Raw genomic sequence first — 17,570 nt, 5'->3', positions numbered from 1 at the left:
GGTGTGACTGTTCAGGGAAAGCAGAGTGTGCCAGAGAGCGGAGAGTTAACAGGATTGGGACGTGTCTGGTTTAGATGGTCAGGCTTGATTTTCACAGCGAGAAGAGAGGACTAACTCTTGTGACTGATTTAAAGCTTCATTAACTCGCTGTGGCGTTTGAGGCTAAACTGTGCTGGTTCTGTGGCTGTAGACTGGCGAGGATTAGCTGTGCAGATTTCAGGAAAGAAGCCAGTTTCCAAGCGGCAACACTGAGCTCAGGCAGGGATTAGGTGGGATTAGGGCACATTTCATACTTTCTCAGTAGTGACAGTCACAAAACACGCTGAATAAGACCTCCAGCGCCTGCCAGCTCATTCCCTATCACAGACACATTGGAGTCCCTGTAGCGTAGTGGTTAGCCAGAGGACACGGGTTTGATTCCCAGGCAGGACGAGACCTTAGGCAAATGTCCTTACTCTACACACACGTCTCTGTTTACCTAACAGCAAGTAGGTACCCGGTTATTAGTCGATTGGCTTTCTGGGAGTAATAATCGTTCCCCAGGTCAGGGCGCAGATGTGGGTAGAACACACATCTAGAGTCAAAGGGTCAAACAAGACTCTGAGGTTCCGGACTGGCTCAGTGAGGTGCAGTGTGCATCCACGGATGGTGATGCTGTCAGCGCCCAAGGCATGGAGGCGCTGATGGAAGCCAATCAGGAGGGCCTTGATCTTATTGATGTTTAAATGAAGAAAGGTAGCTCTCATCCAGGACTTTCAGGACAACAGTGAGTCCTGGAGTCAAGGGTGGACGCAGAGAGGTACAGTCGGGTGTCAGCCATGTACGTGTCACCCACAGACCCAAAGTCTGCGGATGATGTCACCAAGAGAGAACATGTACGTGTTGAAGAGGAGAGGACCGAGGGCAGAGCCCTGAGGAACGACGCTGCAGGGGCTGGAAGAGAAGCCATTTGTGGAGACAAATTGTAGACAGTGTGATCAAAGTCTATACGTGCAGAATTTGTCAGAATTTGTTTCTCATTCTTATTTTGCTTAAAATATGTGTATCAAACAGAGTAAACAAACTGAGTTCCACCTACACATGGAAATTCTGGGAGTACCTATTGAAATGAAATGCGCACTCTCTGCCTGGAGCAATGCGTGCTGCTTACCTAATTCCAGAGAGTATTGGGCGCAGGTTCTGGTGCATTTAGAACCAGAAACTAGATCTGTTCAGTCAGGTGCAAATCCCTGACTGTCCAGCGTCTTTGCACAGCCCTCCAACGTGAAAAGTGTTGGGTAAATGTAATTTATTGTTGTTGTTTTCCCCCCTGAACAGGCGCAGAGGGAGTCTCGGTTTAACGTCTCATCGAAAGGACGGCAACTCCGACATTGCAGTGCTCCCCCATCATTGCACTGAAGCATCAGCCTTAGACTGAAAGTCCTGGTGTGAGACACGGAGCTTGAACCCACAACCGTCAGACTCAAGAAGGGAATGAGTGCTACCAACTGAGCCAACTCCCTTCCTTTAACCAGTGCCCAGGCAGGAGACCGGATTTGACCCCAGTCTCGGAGCTGATTACCGAAAAACGAGTGGGAGTGCGTGGGTGAGAAAACAAAATTCTTACACAGAGGGGGGCCCTGCAATGCAGAATTCTCTGCCACAAACTGAAATGAAAGCAAAGCCCATGAATTATTTTCAAAGGCAATTGGACAAGTGCTTGAGGAGGAAGAATATTGAAGGGGAGCAATCAGCAGAGCGGGATTAGACCAGGCGACTGCAGTGGACAGAAAACAGACCAGCGCTGGTTTGATCAGCCCTTGCGGCTTTCTCCTTTCATTCTAATGCATTTGATGTAGCAGCTGTCATGTCAGGAGAGACGTCTCAAAGTGCTTCACAGGGTAGGCTGTAAAGTGGAGTGACTGAGTGACTCCCCGCAAAACAGCCGTGAAGCGAAAGATTCTGCACGATGTGTTTTCAGCCGTCTCGTTTAGCCCCGGTTACAGTCAGGGGAAAGTGGATTAGAATTTAAATGACTTGCCAGCCTGGCTCAGTTGGTAGCACCCTCCCCCTCTCGTCTTTCAGTCAGAAGGTCGTGGGTTCAAGCCCCCATCGTCAGGGACCGTTAACCCACGGTCTTGGCTGTGGCTCCGCAGTGCCAGGAGGTGCATTCCATTGTTAGAGATTTCATCCTTCCTTTGCTAACTGGGACCAACAGATAGAAACCACTCAGTCACTTCACGGCTGTTTGTAGGGCGTAGTTGTGTGCAAACTGGCTGCCAGGTTCCTTGGGAAGGGAAATCCCCCCACCGTTTGGAACTAAGATATTCTGGACGGTTTGGGGAGGGAAGGCTCCTTTTAAAGCAACTGCAGTTGTAACATCGATCTGAACAATGAAACCACTCTCCCCCGTACACTTGTACTGTGTTCGATGCCTTCCTTACAAGGCCTGGAATAAAACTACCAATCACCTCACTTAGAAACCTCGTATCCTTGGGGACCTGTTAGTTACCACACATTCTGGTTCCCCCGTCTGATTTTCTCTGTCTAACGCAAAGAGGCTTTTAAGGTAATAATGTAACCCTAGTCAAAAGCCGAGTTTCACTCCTTGTAATATATAGACCCACTTCTGCATTGATGTCTTGTGGCAAACTTCTAGGCAACGAGTGGAGGGACCAGAACAACTTGCATTTATATCGCCCCCTTCACATTAGGCAATAATAATATAATAATCCTTGCATTTGGTATAGCGCCTTATTACATCATTGAGACATCTCAAAGACTCCAATAGTTACCCCAGCACACATTCTGGGCTCCCCCAAGCCTTGGCTATTGCCAACCTGCGCCTAATACTCTCTGGAATTAGGTAAGCAAGATGCATCCCTCCAGGGAGAGAGAGAGAGAGCGTATTCCATTCCAACAATCTACCTCTGGGATTCCCATGTGTAGCTGCGATGTGGGGAACTCTCAGCTGGGTTTGGAGACTCTTAACATAAGCAACGGTGATGGGTTTCCGCATTTGTAAGACACTTGGCTGACCAAAAAAATAAGGATTATTATCATAAGGTCAAGCTGCGTGAAGCAATGTGAAACATCCCCCTGAAGAAAGGCTGCTGTATAAATGTAAATTGCTGTTGTTAATCTGTAAATTAAGAGGGAAATGCAACAAGAACAATAATTTGCATTTATATAGGGCCCCTCATGCAGGATAGCGTCCCAAAGCGCTTGAGGCAGATCTGAAGCTGATATCCTTATAGCAACGACTGGGATCAGATGTGACTTAGACATGTTGAAATCACTGAGGGACAGTAATAATAATATACAATATATATGTGGATGGAAGCTGATCAGCAGAACATTTAAACACCCTCAAATGAGGCTCGAGATTGGGAGGTTTTATTCTTCCTGAAGAGCCATCCACTTGCAGGACAGACTCAACTAAAGTAGTTTGATCTGCATTGTTCATCCACAAAATATAGTCACTACACTTCACAGTGTGTCCTGTGAAGGACTTTGAGATGACCTCCTGACATGAAAGGTGCTGTGTTAAATGCAACAATTATTATTATAATAACTCCTTCAATAAAATATCTTGTAAGTATCTGCTCATAAACAACAGGGGACAGGAATAGAAGCAGAATAGATAAAAAAATTGCCCAATAAATATACACTCACTCCATGGCTGTTTATGGGACACTGCTGTGCACAAACTTGCTGCTGCATCTCTCCCACAAAATACATAGTCACTCCACTTTACAATATATTCTGTGAAGCGCTTTGAGACGTCTCAATGACACGTGACATCAAATGCAAGGTTAATTACTATTATTATAACCATGGGAGTGAGCTGTGTCTGGGTCAAGCAGGGATTGGGGTCTTTAGACCTTAGTCCTTCGCTCTGCTTTCTGAATTTTAATGAACTTTAGGTGTAAAATTGGACTTGCTGCTGTTTTGGCGTTTGGATTTTCGTGTTCGTTCAGATTGTTTTGAACCATAATTTCGTTCTCCATCGCAGAATGAAATCCAAATTTAGAGACTTGAATTTCGGAGTAAAGACTTAACAAGGATCTTTCTTTTTTTGAGATAGCGTCTTATCATATCAAGAGATCAGGATTATTACTGTAAACTTCAGACATGAAGTATACTTCATAGGGAAACACAGCAGCTATAGTTTGAGCACAGCAATGTCCCACAAACAGCCATGGAGTAAAGTAACATTTTTTTTTAATTTGGGGGATTGTTGGCCAGGACACTGGAGAAACTCCTTTCTCTTTTCCAATGGCGTCATGGGACCTTTAATGTCCAACTGAACACATGGGTCTCTCTGCCTCCACCCTCAGTTCCAGGCAGGACCACTGCTGTTCTGATCCACCATCTCCACCATCTCGGACTCCCAACCAGCTGTGCGAAGTGTGAAGCATTTTGAGATATCATCCCAACAATGTGAGAGACGCTGTGTAAATGTGAATTGCCGTGGTTTAATGCAGTGCACCTCCGATTCTGCCCTGGAGATTCACTCTGGAAATGTGAGCTCCCAGTGCGGGGATTGAACCCTCAAACCTCTGACTCCTTCTGACCCAGCTGAAGCACACTGACACCTAAATCAAGCAGTTAGTACCTTCCAGCGCCTTGGGATGTCCTCCCGACGTGAAAGGCACTATACAAATATAATTTTTTTTGTTATTACTAACAAAGCAGATTTGGTAGATTCGCATCCATTGATCCATTGATCACCCCCAGTCCCCCTCAATCCACAGCAGCTTTTATAATTTACGCTAAGCCCTTCACTGTCCAGCGCCTTGGGACGTCCTCCCGAGGTGAAAGACATCCTGTAAATATAATACTGTATTGTATTGTAAACCAGGTTTGCTCTGTGAAAAGCGAGACTGAACTGAACTGGGTCCAGTTCCAGGCAGAGCGAAACCTTGGGCACACGCCTAATACTCCACACTCCTAATAATAATAATAATAAACCCTCCAAAATAAAACACAATAATAAATTGTTCATTTTCAAACCACGACTGTTTGCGGGGACACTGCTGCCGCGTTTCACCCATAAATATACGGTCAATTCACTTTACAGCCTATTCTGTGAAGCGCTCTGAGACGTCGAGAAGACGTGAAAAGCGCTATATCGAACGCGAGGATTGTCCTTATTATCGTTATTTATAAGAGGCCGCGATTGTACACGTGACTGGGAGGATTCTGTGGCATTAGCCAAACCTTCTTTGCAGAAAGATAACCAGAAACGTCGCTGGTCACAATGATTAGGGCGAGGAAGAGAGGATGCAAATATGCGCCCTCTCTGGGTTTCCCCCCCACCTATTATTCCCTCTCCCCCTCTCCCATTTATTTCCTCTCTTCCCCCTCCCCTATTAATTTCTTCCCCCTCTCTCTCTCTCCCACAGCTATTCATCCCCTCTCCATTTCTCCTCCCATTATTCCTCCCCCTTCTCTCCCCTCTATTTATTCTCTCTTCCCCCCCTCTCTCCCACACCCCTATTCATTCCCCCCCCTCTCTCCCCCCCCATTCCCCCCCTCTCTCCCCCCCCATTCCCCCCCTCTCTCTCCCCCCCATTCCCCCCTCTCTGTCCCCCCTACACTGCGCCTCACTGCGGCATTTTGGAGCAACACGTGGTGATTGACGTGACCCGACGCGTCGCCCCGCCCCCCCCGCGGCCCCGCACGGCTCCCACGGAGCAGTCCACGTTCGGCCGGAGGCGCGGGGGGAGAGGGGCGGCGGCTTCGCGCTGATCGCGCGGCGGGAAGGGGCGGGCGGGGGCGCGGTTCCCCCCCCCGCGCCGCGGCGGAGTGGCGCGGTCCCCGGGCCGTATATAAAGCGCGGCGCCGCGGCTCGCCTGCCATATTCTGCACCCAGCAGCCGGTCTGTGCGGTCAGCGGAAGGCGGGCCCGGCACTCACTGTCTCTCTCACTTTCTCTCTCTCTCGCTCCTTCCTTGTCGCGCCAAACGCACACTCCCCACCTCCGCCAGTCAGTCACCCCCCCTCCCGCCCGCCCCCCACCATCTACCCGCACGCACTCACGTGACTCTCTCCGCCCGGCGAGACCATGAACGGTCAGATCAACGGTTTCCACGAGTCGCTGCTGGACGAGAGGACGTTCCTCTTCACCTCCGAGTCGGTGGGAGAAGGTCATCCAGGTGAGCGGCGGCGGCGGAGAGAGAGAGAGAGGGAGAAGGGGGGGGGTCTGGTCGGCATGGCAACTCGCCGGCCGCGCATGCGCCTGACTTCCGCGCAGCCCCCCCCCCCACCGCCCCCCCCTCTCCCTCTCTTCCCCCCACACACACACCTCCGGCTTTTTGGCGCGAGCGGAGCGGTCGATCGGCACCGGACAACGGCCGTCGCCTGAGAAGAGAAAGGAGGAGAAGGGAAGGCAGAGAGAGAGAAGGAGGGGCGGAGTCGAGTCGGAGTGGATGTGTGACTGACGAGCTGAGGGGGGCGGGTGGGGGTGTGGGGGGAGGAGGAGGGGGGGGTGTCGGTGGGGGGGGTCTCGCGGCCTTGTCTCGTCTCCTCACGCGGCGGCCACGCGACGCGACGGTTTCCTTTTTTGGGGGCGCAAAACGGGGCCCGGTTTATAGGGCGGGACCGGGTGTTCGGGGCGGGAGGGGGGGGGGGTAACGGCCTGGATGTGGTATCATCACGTAACCCCCTCCCGTCCCCGCGCTCTGGCTAACGCCCCCCCCCCCCCCCCCCCATTCTACAGAGGCTCTCGCTCGGCGCCATTTGCCTCAGCGGCTTTTTTTTAACCGTCTCGGGACCCGGGGGGGGCGGGACTCCTCTCCCTCGCCCCCACGTGGTGGTTGATTGACACCCGCTCTGACCAATGGGAGCCCCGGCTCGAAGCTGTCGATCTCCCCCGGAGCCAATCGGGATTCGGGTGATGGGGGGGGAGGGCGGGACGGGAGTGCGAGCGCCGACCAATCGCTCGCCGCCCTCTGGCTGTCAGTCCCCCTCCCCCGTTGAGTGACAGCTCGGCCGGCCAATGGAGGGAGCCGCCGGCTTGACATGAGGGGACAGCAAACGTGGCTGCTCTGGTGGTGGTGGAAGTCTTGAGGCAAAGGGCTGAGGTGTTGGTTGGTTTGGTCCTCACTCCGAGCTTCGCCCGACCCCGAGGGTGGGGGGTTGGGGGGGGGGACCGGTGTGCGTTTTGAGCGCCGAGAGAGAGATTCCGCTGCGAAAGGTCGTAATATTTAGAGGTTACGGAGGACGGCGACGACGGTGATGACAATCCGTGCGTTTGACCTGGCGCCCCATCGCCTCGTCGGGACGCCTCGAAGCGCTGCGCAGGGCCCGCCGTGAGGTCGAGTGACTGCGTGTTTTGCGGGCGGAACGCGGCAGCGGCGTCCCACAGGCAGTCTTGGATGTGGTTTGTGCAGGTCACGGGATTGGGTGGTGGGTGTGAGATCCAACCATCTCGCACACGACCCCCCCACACACCCCCCCCCCCCCCCACGCGCGCACACACAGGCATTCGTTTGGGATTCTCTCGTGTCGCCAAACCACCGCAAAACCCTTTTTTTAATTTCTAGGATCACGTCCAGTTTCTGTTGACGCGGGCAACAAAGCGGAGTGTGTTGCACTTTTGTTTATGCCCAACGTGACTGAAATAATACAGGCAAAATAAGTCAGCCTTTCACAGCGAATCAAGTACAGTTTGTTTTCCCTGGTTTGGGGGGGAAAAAAATGGTAATCAAATTTTATAGTAGTTTTATAGCGTTTGGCTGGCTAAATTGGGTCTTGTTTTTGCAGATAAAATCTGTGATCAAATAAGCGATGCTGTGCTGGATGCTCATCTCAAACAAGACCCAGATGCAAAAGTTGCTTGTGGTAAGTTATGGAAATGAGCTGTGAATTCCTGTGATGCCTTGACATTGTTCACCTTTGCAATCGTTTCAATGCTGAATCACGGTGAGCATTTAACTGCTAGGTATTTAAATGTGAACGTGCCTATTTTGTTCAGTGTTCCTTCCCTAAGGCTTTCAACGTAAACCTGCAATGCTGCACGTAGTCTCTCCATTACTACGGGGGAGAGGTGGGGGGGCAAGATGATTGATTGTAAAGGGTTTAATGAACACTCATTCAGTTAGCAATTTTTATCTCAAACTGGTTAGGCCAATGGAGGTGGTGACAAAGATTGCTTAACTACTTTAGGATTAAGTTGAAGGCTTTCTTTTGGAAGAGCTTGATTTGGTGTGAATAATGCAGAATGTGAATTATCAGCTGTGGTGTGGCGAGAGCAGTCATGAATGGATCTCTTGCTTTCCAGAGACTGTTGCGAAGACGGGGATGATTTTGCTGTGCGGGGAGATTACTTCCAGGGCGACTGTTGACTACCAGGCAATTGTACGTGAAACCATCAAGCACATTGGATACGACGATTCTTCCAAAGGTGTGTATCTGCTACAGAGGCCTTTGTTTATATAACAACTTGTATGTGGTTCAGTACCTTTCACGTTGGGAAAAAGTTTGAAAGTGACTTAGCAAACCTTTCTCTTGTGTTTAGGCTTTGACTACAAAACCTGCAATGTGCTGGTTGCTCTGGAGCAGCAGTCTCGGGACATTGCTCAGGGCGTTCACCTGGACAGGAATGAGGAGGACATCGGTGCTGGGGACCAGGTATAAATCCTGTCTGTATTCCTGTGAGTTTTGAGGGTTGATCTTGTTGATGATAAAGGCAATCAATTGGGTGGATACAGAGAAACTATTTCCTCTGGTGGGTGGGGGATCCAGAAAAAGGGGACATCATCTTAAAGTTAGAGCCAGGCCAGTTAGGAGTTAAATCTTGTTCCGATGTTCTGCTGCTGGTGTGTGTGGGAAGTGTTTTCGTTACCTTGCAGTGTTAAAGATGCCTGCTTTGTTTTCCTCCCACCCCATCCTCCTCGTCCCCTCACACAGGGCCTTATGTTTGGTTATGCAACTGACGAGACTGAGGAGTGCATGCCCTTGACTATTGTCCTCGCCCACAAGCTGAACGCTAAGATGGCTGAGCTGCGACGTGACAGGACCCTGCCCTGGCTCCGGCCCGATTCCAAGACTCAGGTGAGACTCGTCGCTTTCTGCGCGTAAAACCTGTCCCACAGGCAGACCCCATCCCCCAGGGAGCGTCGGCGAAATGTGGAGTCCTGTTGCCGAATGCTTACAACAAGCAGCCAATGGTGCACAGCTGTATCTCCCCACACAGTGATGGATTGTGATACTAACAGTAAAACAATCCCAGGAGGGAGGGCAGGACAGAGGTCAGTGGTTTGCTCGCTGAGCTCTCTCTCTCTGTTAACCCACAGGTGACTGTGCAGTACCTGCAGGATCACGGTGCTGTGATCCCTATCCGGGTGCACACCATCGTGGTGTCTGTGCAACATGATGAGGAGGTGTCTCTGGAGAAGATGCGAGAGTCCCTGAAGGAGAAGGTGGTGAAGGCTGTGGTGCCGCTCAAATACCTGGACCAGGAAACCGTGTACCACCTGCAGCCCAGCGGTCGCTTCGTCATCGGGGGCCCACAGGTGGCTACAGCTGGTTTTCTACTCGCTGGTGTGGCTCGCGGCTCGGGTAGAGAGGAAGCCAGCCCCGCACGCACACACTCACCGCTGGCTGTCACCGCCCACCGTGCGCTTTGCTCGCTTGTACACAATGACGCCGGGGGTGACTTAAGCCTTCAGTTCCTACCGCTCTTAACCTCTGGAACTCCCCCCTCCCTCGTATCCGTGCGTTCCTTTTTCTGTCTGAATCGGATGAGGTGTTAAACCACACTCCCCGTTTGCCTGGTCAGGTGGACGCGAAAGATCCCACGGCGCTGTTCGGAAAGAGGAAGGGGTTTTGTGCCGGGGTGGTGGTGGGGGGGGATTAGATTAAGGGGGCAAACACCTCAGCAGATTCTTTGAATTGTTTAGTAATCTTGCAAACGCTCGTGTTGCCGTTGAACCTGTTGTTCAGGGCGACGCTGGTCTGACGGGCAGGAAGATCATCGTGGATACCTACGGAGGCTGGGGAGCCCACGGAGGCGGGGCCTTCTCTGGCAAAGACTACACTAAGGTGGACCGCTCGGCCGCCTACGCTGCCCGCTGGGTGGCCAAGTCCCTGGTGCGGGCTGGCCTGTGCCGCAGGGTCCTCGTGCAGGTAGGTGGCACGGCAGACAGCCCGTGCTCGTCTTCCTGATCACCCACTGCAAGCTCTTCCCTCTACCCCTGGCCTCTGTCTGTCTCAAAACCTGCCTCCCTTCCCCCACCTTCTCTTACCCTCCGCCCCCTCCCCTTCTCCTGCTTGGTGTCCTGCCCAGTCTTTGCGCAGCTCTGTACGGTGGAGTCGTGTGTAGCTCAGTGGTTAGAGCGCTCGCCTCGCACGCAGGAGGACCTGGGCTCGATTCCTGGGCGAAACCTTAGGCAAGTTTCTTTACTCCACACACACACGCACACCGCGAGCCTCTGATTACATTGCAGTAAGTAGGAATCTGGTTGTTCTTCAATTGGTGAATCGCTTCCCCGGGGGAATGATCCCTCCCAAAAAATAATTAATACATAATTTGGTCTCTCAATCCACAACTGTTTGTGGGACGTTGCTGTGCGCAGTTGGCTGCCGTCTTTTTCACTTACAGTAATATTCAGTCAATTCGCTTTACGATATAATCCGAAGCGCTTTGAGATGGCACGAATATGTGATAAGGCGCTGTATCAAATGCAAGGATAATTGTTAGTGTAGGAGGCGGCAGCCAGGTGGCTGTAGTGACTGTTACATACTGGGTTTAGGTGTCTTACGCCATAGGAGTGGCTCACCCCCTCTCGATCTCCATCTTCTCGTACGGAACCTCAGAACTGAGCGAGAAAGAGCTGCTGGAGATTGTGAAGAAGAACTTTGACCTGCGCCCTGGTGTGATTGTCAGGTATATCAAACCTTCTTACTTACTGCATCAGCTGTGTGCTCAACCCATCAGCCAGTAACCACAGCAGACTTGAGTTCCTCATCCGTGTGTCACCTCCGTTTGGAGACTCCTGGCTGGAATAGAATGTGCATTATCTCTCTTCCCTCCCCCCGGGGGGGGGAATGCTTACCTACAGGTGTACTGTACTGCAGAGTATTAAGCACAGGCTGACCAGAAACTAGGCTCGGGTCCTTATTAGGGCACTATTGGAATTTAACAGTTAAAACAGTACATCTTGCTATTGCGACCACTGCCTGGTAAGCTTTCTTGCTGCTTATCCAGCTAGGACCACCCTAACTTAGTGATTTAAGAGCTCACTCCTTGCAAGCGAGAGGACCTGGGTTCGATTCCCAGACGGGTCAGGGTGAAACCTTTACAGTGTATCCCTGTGAAGCGCTTTGTGAGATGTCTTGAAGCCATGACGCTGCACTGTATCAAATGCAAGGATTATTATTATTAACTCTGAATGTGTTCTCCAGGGATCTGGATCTGAAGAAGGCGATTTACCAGAAGACTGCTGCCTATGGCCACTTTGGTAGGGATAGCTTCCCCTGGGAAGTGCCTAAGAAACTAAAATACTGAGTGTTAAGTCTTTCTCCCCAGACACTGTCAGTGTATAATACAGAGAAGCTACAGAGTCTCTGTGGGAGAAAGGCCACCTCTTAATATCCTGTCTATCCTCAAACCATCTCCACGGTGGCAATAGTTCTGACATTACCCCCCACCCCCTTGCTTATGCTTACCCCTTGTGCTGGTCATGGTGTTGCTGTGATGTGTTCAGGATAAGGGATTCCCGGGACCATCGCTTGGAACGAGTCAGGTTTGCATCTGTCCGAGGTGACTGTCGTCGCTTATAGCCTTATTCTGCTCGAAGCTTTGCTTATTCCCTCCCTTCTCCCCCCCCCCCCCCCCGCCCCCCCATTCCACTCCATGTAAAGCTAGTCCTGTTGCTTACAACAAGGCGATAACCTATTACTGCCCCCACACCCCCCCGTAATTGAGGACATGTCTCGTATGTATGGTGTATGTTGTGAAGTGAGTCCTGATCTCTTGCTGTTACATGACCCCAGAATTCCTCCTGTTCTTAGTTTATTTTTAAAGAGCTTGTGAAGAGGGGGGAGAAGGCTGGTGAAAACTTGTGCATTTGGAGACTTGTCTGACTGTGCCGAAAAGCACTTCACAATCGAGACTGAATTCAGAACAGTCAGAGCAAGGTTTGAAGCTAACTAAGTTCATGAGTAATTTGGAGTCTTCTTTCTCCCTCCCCCTCTCTCTCTCTCTCTCCCCCTCTCTCTCTCCCTCCCTCTCTCTCTCCTGACACTCTTTAAAAAGCCCCAGTTTCTTCCCCGCCCCACCGCAAGAGATTCATTTGAACACATCACATTCTCTTTAATCTTTCCCCTAGTTTTGTTTGGAGGACTTACGTAATGATTTTTATAAACAAAGGGTTTTTAGGAGTTAACAACAGCTATGCATCGTTGTTTCTGCACTAGCCAAACCTCATTTTTAAACTCTCCTTTTTATTTTTCTCTCTCTCTCTCTGGGACAGACAGACCCTGGTAAAGCCTTGACGTGATACAGAGAAGTCAGGAGACTCCCAGGGGTCTGCGTTGCACACTTAATTTTGTTTGGGTTCTAGTGGTATTTTCTTTATAAGAAAGACGTATATTTTAGAAAACAATAATCCATAAACGCACAGACAGTGTCCTGGAGTGTGACGGACAATGCCAATTGTCTGCTGGTATCTGGTGTGATACAGAGAAACCAGAGAGGCCGCGACACTGGGCTTAGAGAAACCTTCATACTTGAATCCTATCACGTTGCTATTTATTGTACTCTGAGCCTCGCCTGGTGTAGCTACAGAGAAGCCAGGCCGGCGCTCAGGAGCCAGCTTTGACGAGATTTTTTTTAAATTATATTGCAAATTCCTTCAGTTCCAGTCTCCCTAGAGTAGAGACCGGGGTGTCCTACAGAAAGCCCTTGGGTCCAAACCTACAAGAGGGGGTCTGGCTGGTGTTAAACACAGGGAGGGGCGAGCGAGTGCAGTGGCCGAGAGGAAAGCACCTTGGCCCGTGTTGTACAGAGAAGCGGGCTTGTTTACAGGCTTTCCCAGGCCGCTGTGAGCGTGAAGTGCCTTTTTGTTAACTTGGTTATTACGTATGTCTGTCATCAAGAAGTCCAAAACTACTTGTCTTGAAATCTTTTCCAATAAAAGTACTAGGTTCTCCATAAACGAGTGATTTCTGTTTGTGGGGAGGGGGAGAGGCGCAGAGCACAATCGGCTGCTGTGCTTCACCACAAAATGTACAGTCAATCTACAGTGTATCCTGTGAAGCGCTTTGAGACGTCTCGACGGTGTGATAAGGCACTGGGTCAACTTCCAACTTCTTGTTGTTCGTGACTTGATGCTTCACAGCCTTTAGGCCTGAGCCATGTGGTGCAATGCTTTAAGCAGCTCTGGAGGCCTTTGTGCCTTTAGTGAGTGAATTGTGATGGAATTCAAGGCCTTATTGTGCTGTGGTTTCCTAACTACATTCCCAGCTGTGAGGGTTAAGCTCCCCATGTCCTGGGCTAAACCCAGCAGCCCAGCCCTGTCCTTAGTGCCAGCAGCTAATTGGGAGGAGAAACAGCTCGTGTTTAACTGAGAGTATTGTGCCCACAATTTCCCCAATTTTATTTTGCAGGAATCCTTGTGCTCAGACACTGACCTGCTCTGTGTATAAGGTCACGTGCCGTGCAACTGAAAGCAGCCACAGAGCTGCAGTCTCACTGGTGCAATAAACTCCATTCCAACTATATATTGTTACGTGATGGAGCGCTGTTGTGTAGTGGTTACAGCATTCGCCTCTCAAGTGAGAAGACCTGTGTTCCATTGGGCAGGACGAAACGTTGAGCAAGTTTCTTTACTCCACACAACTGGTGGATTGCTTTGAAGGGGTAAAAAAATATATACAACAATAATTCAGTCACTCAATCCACAACTTTGGGACACCGCTGGGCGCGAAGGGCCCCATAAAATAGTCACTCCATTTTACAGTGTGTTCTGCAAAGAGCTTTGAGGCATCTCCGCGACGTGATTAGGGCACTGTATCAAACGTGAGGACTATTATTACAATCAAATCGCTGTTAGAAAATCCGGGCGAATGAGCTGCACAACAAATGGAAACCAACTGGTTATAGCGCTGAGAATAAAAAGCTTAATTTGGCCAAACTCAAAACCAAAATACTTGTGCACATTTAACACTGATTATCACGTGGGGAATATCAAATGCAAAGATTATTATTCATCTGGAACTCTCTTCCCTCCCCCTAAAGGCTGTGGATCCATTCACACTGTCTAGATTGAGGTGGATAGATGTGTGTGAGGGTCGAGGGATACGGGGCAAAGGTGGGTAAATGGAGTTGAGGTTCAGATCAGCTATGATCTAATCGAATGGCGGCACAGGCTCGAGGGGCTGAATGTTCTGGTGTCCCTATCAAGGCACAGGACAGCATCTCGGGTTTCAGTCCGAGTGATTTGAGCGCTCGCTAAACTCTGTGCGCAGTTGACTGCCGCGTTTCACCCACAAAACACACAAGTACTTTGCAGTGCGTCTGGCGAAGGGCTTTAGGACGCGTTCTCCCGATGTGGAAGGCGCTGTGTAAAATATAAAAGGTTATTACTTACCTCAACTGCACACGGGTAGGGAAATGCACTGATCTCTCAAAACCTGTGGGACCAAAATTGTCTCAGCGGTGCAGCAAGAGTATCATCGGTTATGGCTCAATACTCTGGAGTATATCCTCCTGGTATTTGTCACGGTTTTCAGTCACTCTTTTCCTAGTTGTGGCCTGTAAGAGAATACACAACATATAGGTTCCTGTGCTGGTGTGAGTCGCTATACGGTTAGAAAGTAAAATTCACATCAGTCGTTACCAATCGTGTAAATGCCCAAGTCTCACATTTACCCGAGTCCTAATTCAGTTTCCTATCAAATCCCAGATTTCTTTGCACACTTAGTCGTAAAAGTCACCTCCTAACTCGTATTAATCGCCTTCTACGCCCACCCTTCAGCTTCTCTGCCCCCACCCCCTTTGAAAATCCATCCCTCCGCCTCGCCTCCTTCAATGCACGTCTCAAGACCCTTGGGACGTCCTCCCAATGTGAGAGGCTCCGTGTAAATATCAGTTGTTGTTGGTACCGCCTGATAGGACTTATGTGAACTTCACTGAAGTCATTGCTGAGGCAACGACAAGCCGACTTAAGCCAAACTTCAGAGCCAGCGCAGACACCTCCCCGACCATGGACTTACCTGCGTCTGCGGTATATTGATATTCTTATACTATTCTTACACCTTTTGAGCAACAAACATGCATCAGTCTGCAGCATCCTGTTCAACAGGAACAGGACAAAACAAAATAATAAATTGTTCATTTTAAATCCATGACTCTTTGTGGGGACGCTGCTCTGCGCAATTGGCTGCCGCATTTCTCCAACAAATATATACAGTCAATTCACTTTACAGTCTATTCTGTGAAGCGCTTTGAGACGTTGAGTAGATGTGAAAAGTGCTGTTATCAAATGCAAGGATTATTATTAACACAGTCACAGTTAACACAACAAAATTACATTTGTACAGCGCCTTTCACGTCTCAAAGCGCTTCACACAATATACCGCAAAGTGAATTTACTGTGCGTTTTGTGGGTGAAACGCGGCAGCCAATTGTGCGTTGGGGGGGTAAGAGCTGGAGTCTAACCAGCTAAAACCGTATTAGCTTGCTATTGATATCACTGACTGGCAAGCTTTCCTACTGCTTGTCCAGCTAGGACCACCCTCCCCGCTAGGAGCTGAGCGGGGTGACTACCTGACCCCAGTGACTGCCTTACCTGTGGCCAAGCACAACAAGCTGAGGAGGGTCAGGGTGGCCATCTCTGCTTCTTACAGCACAGCTCACTGCTCCTCTCCCAGCATTGAGCTGCTGCTTATATAGGAGCTTCCTCCTCGGCCTCCAGCCTATCACAGCCACATACTCAATACCCCGCGGTCTCCCCTCCCTCCCCACCTCCTCTCTCCCCTCTCTCCCTCCCATCCCCTCTTCCCCACCATTCACCCAGAACACCCATCATCACAGTAATCCTTGCATTTGCTACAGCTCCTCATCACATCAGCGAGAGATGTCTCAATGTCGATACAGTGTATAGTTTGAGACACGACATGTCAAGCGATGGCCAGGACGTTGGAAGGCGAACTGGATGGTCCTTGGTCTTCTTTCTCCAGCAAGTTCTTATGTTCTTACGTTCATACCATCGACTCAGTCCCTCCCTCCCCTCGTTCAAACTCTATCTCAAGGTTCATCTCCTTAACTGAACAGGCTCCAAGGTGACCTGTTTGGCAACGGAATGTGGGAATCGAGCCCCCCCTCTCTGTGACGGTCTCTAGTCCGGTTCCTGAGGCAGGACCACAGTATTCCTGGGCACTCACTGCTGATGACAGCACAGCCCAGCCTGGCTCATCAGCGAGACCTGGAAGGGCCGAACAGTCACTGGGGACAGAGTCATCCCACTCAGCTCCTGTTAACCCTGCAGCCTAAGTCCTAACTAACTCTTGACTCTCCCAAGCCTTGGCTCCCGCCAATCTGTGCTTAATACTCTCCGGAATTATGGAAGCAGGATGCGTCCCTCCAGAGAGAGAGCGCATCCCATTCCAACAATCTATCTCTGGGATTTCCATGTGTAGGTGAGAGGTCTGGAATTCTCAGCTTGGTGATGGGTTTCCACATGTGTTGATACAGCCCCGAGCCCAGCCCCCAGCCAGTCCAGCACAGCCCCCAGCCAGTCCAGCCCAGCCCCCAGCCAGTCCAGCACAGCCCCCAGCCCAGCTCAGGCCCCCCAGTCCAGCACAGAGCCCAGACCCCAGCACTGCCCCCAGCTCAGCAAAGTCCAGCCCCCAGCAGAGCACAGCCCCCAGTCCAGCACAGCCCCCAGCCCAGCCCAGCACAGCCCCCAGCCCAGCACAGCCCCAGTCCAGCACAGCCCCCAGTCCAGCACAGCCCCCAGCCCAGCACAGCCCCCAGTCCAGCACAGCCCCCAGTCCAGCACAGCCCCCAGTCCAGCACAGCCCCCAGTCCAGCCCCCGCTGAAGGGCATTCTCTCAGTGTAAGTTGTTGCTGCTGCTCTCAGCAGCTGTGACTCTGTACTGTACTGAGGTCCCCGATACCTGACTCACTCACTGACTGATCACAGTTCAACGCGCTGCCACCGTGTGGCCACAATGGGGAACAGCAGGACATGGCTCAGCAATGCCGATAGCTCCCGATCACCACCCAGTGCCAGAAGCTCGGATCTGCGCGGCTTTGACAAAGGAACAGAGCAACAGGAGGAGGCCATTCAGCCCCTCGAGCCTGTTCTACCATTCCGTTAGATCATGGCTGATCTGTACCTCAACTCCAATTACCCGGCTTTGCCCCGTATCCCCTGAGCCAACACACATCACCACCTCTCAGTCTGGACAATGTGAATGGATTCAGCCATAATCCACAGCCTTTTGGGTGAGGGAAGGAGAGAGAGCTCCAGATTCCCACTGGCCTTTGGCAGTCGACACAGTGTTGGTTGGTGAATGTCAATAGGGGACTTTTAACAGGACATTTCTGTGGCGTGCGAGTAAAATGCACGGACTTGT

At 50.9% G+C, this 17,570-nt stretch overlaps 1 protein-coding gene across 2 annotated transcripts; it reads left to right on the top strand.

Annotated features, from left to right (window-relative positions):
- Nucleotides 1-5,842: 5,842 nt before the first annotated feature.
- On the top strand, nt 5,843-13,144 carry LOC103187804 (S-adenosylmethionine synthase). 2 transcript variants are annotated; one of them, XM_042344551.1, is made up of 10 exons: nt 5,854-6,139; nt 7,749-7,826; nt 8,266-8,388; nt 8,503-8,615; nt 8,895-9,038; nt 9,281-9,499; nt 9,930-10,112; nt 10,739-10,872; nt 11,391-11,446; nt 12,000-13,144. In XM_042344551.1, the coding sequence occupies exons 1-10, from the start codon at nt 6,049-6,051 to the stop codon at nt 12,008-12,010; spliced, it is 1,152 nt and encodes a 383-aa protein (XP_042200485.1). In that variant the 5' UTR covers nt 5,854-6,048; the 3' UTR covers nt 12,011-13,144. The 2 variants fall into 2 exon arrangements, with proteins under 2 accessions (XP_042200484.1, XP_042200485.1); XM_042344550.1 differs by having other exon boundaries at nt 5,843-6,139; nt 11,391-13,144.
- Nucleotides 13,145-17,570: the final 4,426 nt, after the last annotated feature.

Source organism: Callorhinchus milii, unplaced genomic scaffold (assembly GCF_018977255.1).
Source record: "Callorhinchus milii isolate IMCB2004 unplaced genomic scaffold, IMCB_Cmil_1.0 Scaffold28, whole genome shotgun sequence".
NCBI classification, from domain to species: domain Eukaryota; kingdom Metazoa; phylum Chordata; class Chondrichthyes; order Chimaeriformes; family Callorhinchidae; genus Callorhinchus; species Callorhinchus milii.
Note: the sequence above shows the minus strand (reverse complement) of the source record. Positions and strands in the feature narration are given on the sequence as shown.

Bases quoted from the DNA above. Each gene is read 5' to 3' on its own strand.
- LOC103187804 (XM_042344550.1), top strand. From the start codon at position 6,049: ATGAACGGTCAGATCAACGGTTTCCACGAGTCGCTGCTGGACGAGAGG. The intron at 9,039-9,280 runs GTGAGACTCGTC...GTTAACCCACAG, and splicing joins GGCCCGATTCCAAGACTCAG to GTGACTGTGCAGTACCTGCA. The intron at 10,113-10,738 runs GTAGGTGGCACG...TACTGGGTTTAG, and splicing joins GCCGCAGGGTCCTCGTGCAG to GTGTCTTACGCCATAGGAGT.